Below are 12,163 nucleotides of genomic sequence, written 5' to 3' on the forward strand. Positions count from 1 at the left end.
TTATTATTTCGTTAACTTTGTCTACAGTCTATGCTAAATATCTTCTGTATCTCATTCAGAAGTTGTAAGTTATCCTTACTTTCGGCCAAAAGGGCTAGTTTTTCTACTAGTTTTAGATTTATCTGTATCTTTGCATCATTGTTTCCATTCTGAATCACTTTACACTCTCTTTTTCCTTCATATACATACTAGAATTAAAAGGATTTTATCATTGCTACCTTGGTTTCCATCTTTTTAAAACAAAATTGTTTCCCTAAAGTCTCTGCTTTCATTACTCGAATCCTGAACGTATAAATCTTTACATTATGACCGTTAATTTTGTTTGCGAACGCAAATTTTAGCGTGGTACACACAATTAACATTAAAGAACTTGAGCAACGCACTGCAATAAAACCAGGAGATTGTAATACAACACAAAGCGTTGAGAGGAGATTTTCTGTCCTTGTCCTCTGGAAGACGAACGAGTATTAACGATAGACTTGCATACAAGCGATAAATTTCGTTTCTGTAGAGTGACATATTGTGATTCAGTGAGCAGAACAGGAATGACTCACGACTGAGTTCACAGGATTTGTCTTGGACGTTATCTAAACTGTTTGCTGGCCTTTGTTTCCCCTTCTGGATCATATGATCACGTCAGACACCTAACGGGATGTTGTGACACGGTGCCCGCTGACTTCAGCCAAGCAAAGCAAATACGCTCACCGCTTCCAATCTTAACGCTCACCACGAATACTTTCAGCTTGCCGACAACGTGCGTCAAGGCCTGAAGTCTGCATCCACTTGGAGAGTGGGCGTTCTTCCCAGAAACTGAAAGTGGGCCGCCGGTTGCAGATTTTCGTCGCGGATCGCTACAGTCAATTACGCATTTTTTTTTCTCTCTCAAATCCTCCTACAAATCCCTATAACGTCACTTGACACTTGCTGCCTACGCGGTACTCAACGTAAATAATAATAAAAAGTTACGGTTCACTGGAACAAACTCATATCGACTACGGTATGATCTAATGTTCGGTGCTTGCTTAAATCTATACAACTCGTTGGGGGAAAAGGAAATCACAGTATAAAAAAATAATCCACTTTACTACTTTCATGTCTGCACTCCAGGACTTCCCTCGGCGGAAAGACCAGCTGCAGCATGAAGCTGGTCATCTGAAGAGCCGCCCTACTTCCGCCACACTTTCAAAAAGGAAAGTAGTTCCCTTCAGACATACAATAAATATACACGTTTCACACACTGTCATTCGAAGATATTCATAAATGCTAAATTTAGCTATTCTTTAAAAAAAAAATTATTCTGCTCTACTCATAGGGGAAATCCTCCTCTGTGTATGGCGCGTAGATAAATTCATGCAGTTTTTGATTGTGACAACTGACATGCGCTAATCTCTCAGGGAACCGTCTGCTATTAGTTAAACATATTACTGTGACCCCTATAACGCGGAGAAAATTGACGTAGGTCATCATTAAGTATGTCGTTTAACACGTTTTACTTAATTCCACATTCCAATGAGAGCAGAGATGGCTTCTGACACGAGCCCGCAGTTTCAAAAATGTTCATTCAAGCAGCATTCACTGGAAACTGGGAAAGGAATTCATCACTCAATGCAAATATAAGTTACCTTTATCTAGGATTTTTAACTGTTGGTCAACATGAATTGAGGTCTTGCTAGAGGTATTTGGGAGGAGCCGTGTACGAATTTCGCTTCTGATACTGTACATGCATTCTACGACTTCCGCAAAACGTATGTCATGATACATTATGTGATCAAAAGTATCCGGACACCCGCAAAAACATACGTTTTTCATGGTACGTGCATTGTGCTGCCATCTGCTGCCAGGTACTCCATATCAGCGACTTCAGTAGTCATTAGGCATCGTGAGAGAGCAGAATGCAGAATGGGGCGCTCCACGGAAGTCACTGACTTCGAGAGTGGTCATGTGATTGGGTGTCACTTGCGTCATACGTCTGCACGCGAGATTTGCACAATCCTAAACATCACTAGGTCCACTGTTTCCGATGTGATAGTGAAGTGCAAACGTGAAGGGACACGTACAGTACAAAAGCGAACAGACTGACCTCGTCTGTTGACGGAGATCGTCGACAATTGAAGAGGGTCGTAATGTGTAATAGGCAGAAATCTGTCCAGACAATCACACGGGAATTCCAAACTGCATCAGTATCCACTACAAATACTATGACAGTTAGGCGGGAGTTGATAAAACTTGGATTTCGTGGTCGAGCGGCTGCTCATAAGCCTCACATCACGACGGTAAATGCCAAACGACGCCTCGCTTTGTGTAAGGAGCGTAAACATTGGACGATTAAACAGTGGAAAAACGTTGTGTGAAGTGATGAATCACGGTACACAATGTGCTGATCCGATGGCAGGGTGTGGGTATGGCGAATGCTCGGTGGACGTCATCTGCCAGCGTGTGTAGTGCCAACAGTAAAATTCAGAGGCGGTAGTGTTATGGTGTGCTCATATTTTTCATGGAGGGGGCTTGCACCCCTTGTTGTTTTGCGTGGCACTATCACAGCACAGACCTACATTGATGTTTTAACCACCTTCTTGCTTCCCACTGTTGAAGAGCATTTCGGGGATGGCGATTGCATCTATCAACACGATCGAGCACCTGTTCATAATGCACGGCCTGTAGCGGAGTGGTTACGCGACAATAACATCCATGTAATGGACTGGCCTGCATTGAGTCCTGACCTGGATCCTGTGGAACACCTTTGGGATGTTTGGAACGCCCACTTCGTGCCAGGCCTCACCGACCGACATCGATACCTCTCCTCAGTGCAGCACTCCGTGAAGAATGGGCTGCGGTTCCCCAAGAAACCTTCCAGCACCTGACAGAACGTATGCCTGCGAGAGTGGAAGCTGTCATCAAGGCTAAGGGTGGGCCAACACCATATTGAATTCCAGCATTACCGATGGAGGGCGCTAACCAACTTGTTAGACATTTTCAGCCAAGTGTCCGGATACTTTTGATCACATAGTGTACTTTCATTCAAAAGTTGCGGTATATTCGTTCGTATGCCTGTTAATAAACAGATACTTCACTACAAGTACTGGAGGTGTAACGTTAAATAGTATCGTAAATTTTGTTTCATACATTTTAATAATCTTTAAATACGGTTTTAGGTACGGTACATGAATCTGTTACTGCTTTATCGATCCTAAAAGTTCAGAGATCGATTTTATTCCTGGGGTATAAAGATGTCAGCGCAGTAACATCGGTGGCAGCTTGACCTAACAACTGTAAACAACAGTCGAGCATCTGACCAGGCAATTGCGAGTAGGCATAGTGAACTTGTGGCCAAGGGTCATGGCCAAGGGACAACGGTTTGTCGACATAACCGATATTCAAGCCGATGTGACGTGCGAGTTAACCAACATCTCAAAGGAAGACTTTTATGACTTTTTCGCATGACTATATGAACGTTCTGAATGTTGTACTCAATTGAGGGGAGACTATGTAGAAACCTGAACCACAGAAATTAGCACCTTAAAGTTTCTCTATTTTTTATCAACCCAGTCTTGAAAGTTTTTGGACTGACGAGTGCTCTGTAAAGGTTGGTTTGGACACCACAGTGTTTTACTGGACGTGGTTTCTCACAGCCTTCCTCTGACCTTTGAGTAGACTCACGTACAGTTTAACGTGAACTCAGACCCCGAACCGATTCGCATTTTTCATTTTCATAAAACCAACCGAATCGAACCCCGGGTCTTCGGATTTGTAGGCTGATATTCACTTAGCCACCGAAGCTGCTTACGTCTGATACTCAAGTACTATAAATCTCACTTGACGGTACACCATAACATCCGTTTTCATACAAGGCAACACACAATTTCAAAATGATCGGAGTTTGCAGCATAGAAGACGGTTTATTCACTGTGCTGTCCCTGCATACACACATGTCTGTATTTGACGACGCCCTCGGAGGCAACCGTCTCAGAGATTTCGGCAGCAAACCGTACTAATGGACGACAGATTACATTCAGTGTTGTGCGGCGGTTAATTGCCCAATAGCATGGCAGATTCCTCTTTCCGGTAATTCTGAAGATAGCAGAGATAAAAATAAATAAATAAAAGAGATAAAGATTATCTACAAATTGTACAGAAACAATGCTGCAGTTATAAGACTTGAAAGGGGAACAGTCGTTGAGAAGAATGTGAGACATGGCATTAGCGCATCCCCGACGGAATTCAGGCTGTACGTTGGGCAAACAGTAAAGAAATCCAATGAGAAATTCGCAAAAGTATTTAAAGTTTATGGACAATAAATAAATACTTTGAGATTTGCAGACGTCATTTTAATTCGATCAGAGACGGCAAGTAGCTTAGAAAATGGCATGAACGAAAGGACAGTGCATTGAAAAGAAGTTATAAAATGAAAACAAAAAAAAAGTAAGTCAACAGTAATGGAATGTAGCCTAATTAACTGAGTCAATGCTGAGGTTTTTTTTCTAGCAAAAAACTGACAATTTTGTAAGCAAGGATAAAAAATGCAGTTGGTAACTGCATTTTGCTCCTGAAAATGAGAAATTTGTCAACATCGAATATACATTCAAAGTACAGAGTCCAGTCAAATTAGTGTGACCACGAGTCAAAAGCCTGAATAACCACCTTTAACAGCGCGAAAGTGCAGGAAGAGAGCCAGTCATGTTGCCGAAGGTATCAACGGGTATGTGGAGCCGATCAGAACCCAGTGCCGTTGCCACACGCGCCAGGTTTCTCGGTTGAGGATCCGTGGTGCGAGCAGCCCTATCGAGGTGGTCCAACAGATTCTCGCTTGAGTTTAAATCCGGGGAGTTTGCTGGTCAGGGGAATACGGCAAAATCGGCCTGGTGCCCTTCGCACCACGCATGTATACTGCGAGCTGTGTGAAACGTTGCATTGTCATGCTGGTAGATGCCATCGTGTCAAGGAGAAAAGAAATTCATCTAAGGATGGACAAGATCCCCTAGCAGAGATGCCTACTTGTGTTGATCCATTGTGCCTTCCAGAATGACGAGGTCAACAAGGGGATGCCACGAACACACTCCCCAGACCGTAACGCTCCCTTCTCCGACCTGGTTCCTTCCGTCAACTGTTGGAGGGTGTTTGTTTTCAGACGTTTCACCCGTACTACCCAATGTCCATCTGTCCGATGGAACGTGAAACGTGATTCATCTGGAAAAGCCACCTGTCGACATTCAGTGAACGTCGAGTTGCGGTATTGGCGTGCAAATTCCTGTCTTCGTCGCCAATGAACAGCAGTCAGTTTTCGTGTGTGATCCAGGTGCCTACTGCGGAGTGCTATAAGCAGCAACGTTCGCTAAAGGTCATTGAGGAGACACTGTTGGTGGCCGCTTGGGTCACCTGAACCGTCAGTTGCCCAAGAGCTCCACGTGTATTCTCCCGTACACATCTCCGTAGTTGTTGTTCACCCCTCATCTAGGGCCGTGTTGCACCACCGTTGCCCCTGCGCCGGTTTTAGATGCGCCATTTTGCCATACACGATATACTTTAACTGCAGCGACACGCAAACATTTAACGAATTTAGCCTTTTGGGAAATGCTTCCACCCTAGGCCCGAAAGCCAATGGTCATGCCCTTTTGTGCGTTAGACAAATCACTCCCTTTCCACATTACGACAGCGACTGCACTGTTTTCAGCGTCGCCCAGCACGCACTGCATGCTTTCCACTGCTAGTGCTACCACCTGCCCTCTGTGAGCGATAATCGCACACCGACGTCGAACATAAACGGTGGTCACATCAATGTGACTGAACCGCGTATTGCCGCGCGGGATTAGCCGAGCGGTCTCAGACGTTGCAGTCAGGACTGTGCGGCCGGTCCCGACAGAGGTTCGAGTCCTCCCTCGGGCATGGGTGTGTGTGTTTGTCCTTAGGATAATTTAGGTTAAGTAGTGTGTAAGTTTAGGGACTGATGACCTTAGCAGTTAAGTCCCATAAGATTTCACACATTTTAACCGCGTATTGGGGAGCGATTTACTGGGGGCTTTTGTCTGGAATCTACGGAAGAGATCTGAAGAGAAAAAATGGCTCTGAGCACTATGTGACTTCTGAGGTTATCAGTCCCCTATAACTTAGAACTACTTAAACCTAACTAACCTAAGGACATCACACACATCCATGCCCGAGGCAGGATTCGAACCTGCGACCGTAGCGGTCGCTCGGCTCCAGACTGCAGCGCCTATAACCGCACAACCACTCCGGCCGGCGATCTGAAGAGAACAGAAGCTTCAGAAATGTGTTGTTACAAGACAGTGATAAACATCGGATGGGTAGACCGGATGACGGAGGGAGAAGGTACTGATTTGAAATGGGGAGAAGAAAAATTATGGCACAACTTGACTAAAAGAAGGGGTACGTTTCTAGAAACGTCCAGAGGCATCAACGAGTCGTCAATCTGGTATTTGAGGGGAATGTACGAGGTGCATTCTAGTTCTAAGGCCTCCGATTTTTTTTCTAATTAACTACTCACACGAAATCGATGAAACTGGCGTTACTTCTCGACGTAATCGCCCTGCAGAGGTACACATTTTTCACAACGCTGACGCCATGATTCCATGGCAGCGGCGAAGGCTTCTTTAGGAGTCTGTTTTGACCACTGGAAAATCGCTGAGGCAATAGCAGCATGGCTGGTGAATGTGCCGCCACAGAGAGTGTCTTTCATTGTTGGAAAAAGCCAAAAGTCACTAGGAGCCAGGTCAGGTCAGTAGGGAGCATGAGGAATCACTTCAAAGTTGTTATCACGAAGAAACTGTTGCATAACGTTAGCTCGATGTGCGGGTGCGTTTTCTTGGTGAAACAGCACACACGCAGCCCTTCCCGGACGTTTTTGTTGCAGTGCAGGAAGGAATTTGTTCTTCAAAACATTTTCGTAGGATGCACCTGTTACCGTAGTGCCCTTTGGAACGCAATGGGTAAGGTTTACGCCCTCGCTGTCCCAGAACATGGACATCATCATTTTTTCAGCACTGGCGGTTACCCGAAATTTTTTTGGTGGCGGTGAATCTGTGTGCTTCCATTGAGCTGACTGGCGCTTTGTTTCTGCATTGAAAAATGGTATCCACGTCTCATCCATTGTCACAACCGACGAAAAGAAAGTCCCATTCATGCTGTCGTTTCGTGTCAACATTGCTTGGCAACATGCCACACGGGCAGCCATGTGGTCGTCCGTCAGCATTCGTGGCACCCACCTGGATGACACTTTTCGCATTTTCAGGTCGTCATGCAGGATTGTGTGCACAGAACCCACAGAAATACCAACTCTGGAGGCGATCTGTTCAACAGTCATTCGGTGATCCCCCAAAACAATTCTCTCCACTTTCTCGATCATGTCGTCAGAACGGCTTGTGCGAGTTCGAGGTTGTTTCAGTTTGTTGTCACACGATGTTCTGCCTTCATTAAACTGTCGCACCCACAAACGCACTTTCGACACATCCATAACTCCATCACCACATGTCTCCTTCAACTGTCGATGAATTTCAATTGGTTTCACACCACGCAAATTCAGAAAACGAATGACTGCACGCTGTTCAAGTAAGGAAAACGTCGCCATTTTAAGTATTTAAAACAGTTCTCATTCTTGCCGCTGGCGGTAAAATTCCATCTGCTGTACGGTGCTGCCATCTCTGGGACGTATTGACATTAAACGCGGCCTCATTTTAAAACAATGTGCATGTTTCTATCTCTTTCCAGTCCGGAGAAAAAAAATCGGAGGCCTTAGAACTTGAATGCACCTCGTAAAGAGGTAAAAACTGTGTTAGCAGACCAAATGGATGTAGCGCACAGTATATAAGCAGAGACAAAAGGTTTTCGCAGGATAGACCAGCGTGGAAGGATGCCTCAAACCTGTCTTCGCATTGAAGGCCACAACAGCAGCTCTGTCGCAATTATAGAGACCCACGTAATTTCTGTATATTAACGAAAATGTATTGGTCTGACGCATTAGACATTGAAGTATCTGTGTCAGATGTTACATAAATTTAAAGTTCTTTATTATTTCGTGACAGAGATTGGTTCTTTTAGTAGACTAGTACTGTAAGTTAGTTCGGTCACTCTCTTTTTGTGAAAGCTCTCTCTTGTCTAGACTCGACGCCGACGCCCATGTAGCGTCACTCCTCATTTGGACATTTTGGAAACACAGATTTGTCCTTGTATGGTTGCAGTAGTCGCGCTTTCTTCTCGAGCTACAATGCGTGCTTGCTTTTTTCTCCCTTTTCTTTTATCCCCCTCGCGCGAATCGTGTGATTAATGGCCAAGCAGATGCGGGCTCGCTTGCGTCGTCTGCCTTCTGTTGCGCGAGCTTTTTTTCTACCATCTGCCGCTGTGTTGCCGAAAATCTCACTGCTGTCCCAACCAAGTTCGCAGTTCGCTATGTGTTCCAAGCTCGTAGTCTAAAGCGCCCCTCCTGTCGCTTTACAGGTAAAAATAATTTGAACGGTAGGATAATTTCGGGTTCGTCCTTTTTTTTTAAGGGCGGGCACATTTTCTTCGTGAAATTTGTGTACTGTATATTTGCCCAGTATAGGTAACTGTGATGAGTGTGTGTGTGTGTGTGTGTGTGTGTGTGTGTGTGTGTAGTAATTTTTGTGCTGCTGACGACGATGGTTATGCATGAAACCTGACACTGGCATATAGCCTTCTGCTGCTGAATAGCACCAAGGTACTTCCCAACTTCACCATTCCTGTCGGACAGACGGAGCATAATAAACAACGTCGCAGTCTGACACTGCGAATCGGTTGTGTATGTAATCCATAATTTTTACGTGATTCCGGAGAACACGCCACCACCTGTTCTCCCCATGCTGGCCAAAACTTGTTGGTGAAAATTTTTTCCAACTCGTGAACTCGGACCAGAGCCGGGAGCCATCGCACAAGTGTTCGTTAGATGCCCTGGCTAGGGAGACGATGAATGACGAATAGAGTTGTGCGACCTCTTTAGTCCGCCTGTACCGGACAGGTCGTTGAACGCAGTGAGTCGATACGGAAGTTTACTAGGTCACGCGACAATGCATTTTTCATGCGTCGGAGTGTTTTAGTGGTTTTGCACCTAAATAAAGCGACTTATTCGATCCCCTTTCTCCACGAATCACCCATTGTGATACTCCGATTCTTTGTGGCTCTTCTATTGTTCTGTTCACTGTCTTAAGAGTATTGTAGCTCAAAACTTCTTATATTAACGTTTCGTATAATTATACTTCACACGAATGTATCGAATGTAGGTAATTTTCATAAATCATTAACTGGAAATATCTGATCAGACGTGAAATAACTGCTACAAAAAAAAAACCTTGGGAAATAATGTAAGACAAAAATTAGGCCAATCGTTCGAAAACTGATAAAGAAACTGTATATGTTCAAGTACGAAACTGTTATAGAACAAAACAAAGCTGAAACGAGTCGATCTCACATGTTAAATTGTTTATTACTTCGCTGCAGAACTCAGGTGAGGAGGCTCTTACACTTACGTTTTTTATACTTGATAATATTACACATAACGCAGCCCGCATCTCGTGGTCGTGCGGTAGCGTTCTCGCTTCCCACGCCCGGGTTCCCGGGTTCGATTCCCGGCGGGGTCAGGGATTTTCTCTGCCTCGTGATGGCTGGGTGTTGTGTGCTGTCCTTAGGTTAGTTAGGTTTAAGTAGTTCTAAGTTCTAGGGGACTGATGACCATAGATGTTAAGTCCCATAGTGCTCAGAGCCATTTTGAACACATAACGCACTGTTTGCTTTGTACATTGCATGCTCTTTGATTACGGTATACATCTAACAAAGAACATTACTTTATTCCTTTTTAAGATTACGCTGTTACGACGAATCCAAAGATATTATTTTGAATGAGAATCTTTGATTTGGAGTGCGTAATCATAATAACTTTTTAGTGTCTGATTTTTATTTGGTTCTGTAAAATTCCTTAAGTTGTAGTACCCAGTAATTATTAAAAAAATATAAAATTTCCAAGCAGAACAACGTTATGTGGTGCATGTGTTGATACTGATAGTTACTGGAAAGGAATTCTGACCAGACATTTCGGTTTCGCCAGGACCGTCTCGGTTTTCATATAAATGTCCTAGTGTCCTGAGAAAATCATTCGGGACACATAATTGTCCCGGTTTTTAATCCAGAAACAAAATGCGTTCAATAATACTTTTCATTTAAATAAATATTTTTGGAAAACAAGTTTCCTAGAAGCAAAACGTTATAGAAACATATATTTTCACCGCATTTAGTTTCAAAATGTTCAAATGTGTGTGAAATCTTATGGGACTTAACTGCTAAGGTCATCAGTCCCTAAGCTTACACACTACTTAACCTAAATTATCCTAAGGACAAGCACACACACACCCATGCCCGAGGGAGGACTCGAACCTCCGCCGGGACCAGCCGCACAGTCCCTGACTGCAGCGCCTGAGGCCGCTCGGCTAATCCCGCGCGGCGCATTTGGTTTAACTCGTCTTATGTCTAAAGAAAGAGTAAGAGATACGTTGAAAAGAAAAGCAGGTATTACCTACCCCTGTCTCTAACTTGCCGACCTTCCACTTTATGGCCCTCGCGATATGTAAAACCAAAACCAAAGGAGGTATAAATGAGCACCAGTTAACTTACACCATTTCTCCTAACGGTACTGCACCCATATGCAAGTTAATTTTGTGAAGAACGTGAGCGATGCGGCGTGTGTTAGTAGCGTTTATTGACTTTTTTTGTCATGTATGCATTCTTGTTCTAAAAGTCTGAACTCTTAAATTTTAGTTCGAAATGTATAATTTGCATCTGGTTACTGCTTAGTAATATTACACTGTTTTTAGGATGAAAAAATTGTACCTCAGTACCTGGTCCGTGACTGAAAATCGCAGAAAATATATCCAGGCTATTACGATAAAAAAGGATACATCAGCCTTTTTTATTTCTGAAGAAAATAATTTTATTTATATGTAATGTGCATACATTTTCCTTTCCTATTCACAAAATGAAGATACATTCTTGCTATGAGTTTTCAGCTGGTACATCGTCATATGCCTACTATCGATTTCAAAACATCACGATAACTGACAAGAAACTAAACGTTAATGTAGTAATGAAGTTAGGTATAAAGTACAAACACAAGTGTCCCAGTTTTTTCCCTCTGCAGTCTGGTCAGCCTATAGCCTTATGCAAGGCACCGTAGTGTGTTTTTCCCCAAACATGTTACAACACTTTTTGTGCTTCGGAAACAAATCTTACAAATGCATGTGTAACGACAAACAATCTGTAGGCTGGGTAGTACATTTAAAGCTATCAGAATAAACAACCAACAGCTTCACGTGATAAAAAATAAATAAACCCACAGAAGACAGTACAAAAAGTGCTGAAGAATGTCTGGGTGAAAACAAAAATATTAAACATTGCCATACATAAAGCGGAATTCTTCTCCAATTTTCCTCAGCAACCACGGAAATGAGAAGAACTGCGGCTTTCGCAAGTTGATTATTGACAGTCATTTATGAAATAGGGACACAATTCCTTTTTTCTCTTTCTCTGCAGATATTGGCAAGCATCTGACAGAATCCTACTCTGAAACGTACGTATTGTAGCGTAGAGATTGCCCAATATGCCTATATTTCCATGTCATCCAGCGTTACTCGACATCGTAATGTTAGTTGAAAATACAAAAAACAGATGCTTTCGTATAACACCTGAGATCTGCGGATGGCTAGTCTTTGAAAATCTGAACACAGAACGGACACCAAACCTGCCAGCATCTTCATGACTAAGTACTGCCGTCTTTTTTTGCCAAACTGTGATTAATCCTGTGATGAGTAATATCATACATTGCAATAATCGTAAAGTGTGTTAGCAGCATAAAATTTACACTTCAGATCAGTTTAATGTGGCGCATGTGGTTCATAGTGGTTCCATTTTGCAGCACGACCTCCTCGACCGACGTCGCATCTTCCCCGCGCACGTGGCTGGACGGCTTCAACTCGCCCCTGATCCAGGATGAAGGCCAGAGCAAAGTTCTCAAGCTGCGCTTCGATGTTAGCCAGTACCAGCCGGAGGAGATCGTTGTCAAGACGGTAGACAACAAACTGCTGGTAAGTACCTAACGGAGACGTCTAAAGTAAAGATCCCCATAAAATTCATAATTGAACACGCCAGAAAA

General features: G+C 43.6%; 1 protein-coding gene across 2 annotated transcripts in view; it reads left to right on the forward strand.

The window, feature by feature from the left end:
• Window positions 1-12,163, forward strand: part of LOC126199717 (heat shock protein Hsp-12.2) — a 105,451-nt gene that overhangs the window by 59,789 nt on the left and 33,499 nt on the right. For both annotated transcript variants that reach the window (XM_049936645.1, XM_049936646.1), the window contains one exon: window positions 11,927-12,095. In XM_049936645.1, the coding sequence (XP_049792602.1) occupies window positions 11,927-12,095 (169 nt within the window). The remainder of the gene's footprint in view (window positions 1-11,926; window positions 12,096-12,163) is intronic.

This window comes from Schistocerca nitens, chromosome 8 (genome assembly GCF_023898315.1).
Source record: "Schistocerca nitens isolate TAMUIC-IGC-003100 chromosome 8, iqSchNite1.1, whole genome shotgun sequence".
In the NCBI taxonomy this organism is placed as follows: domain Eukaryota; kingdom Metazoa; phylum Arthropoda; class Insecta; order Orthoptera; family Acrididae; genus Schistocerca; species Schistocerca nitens.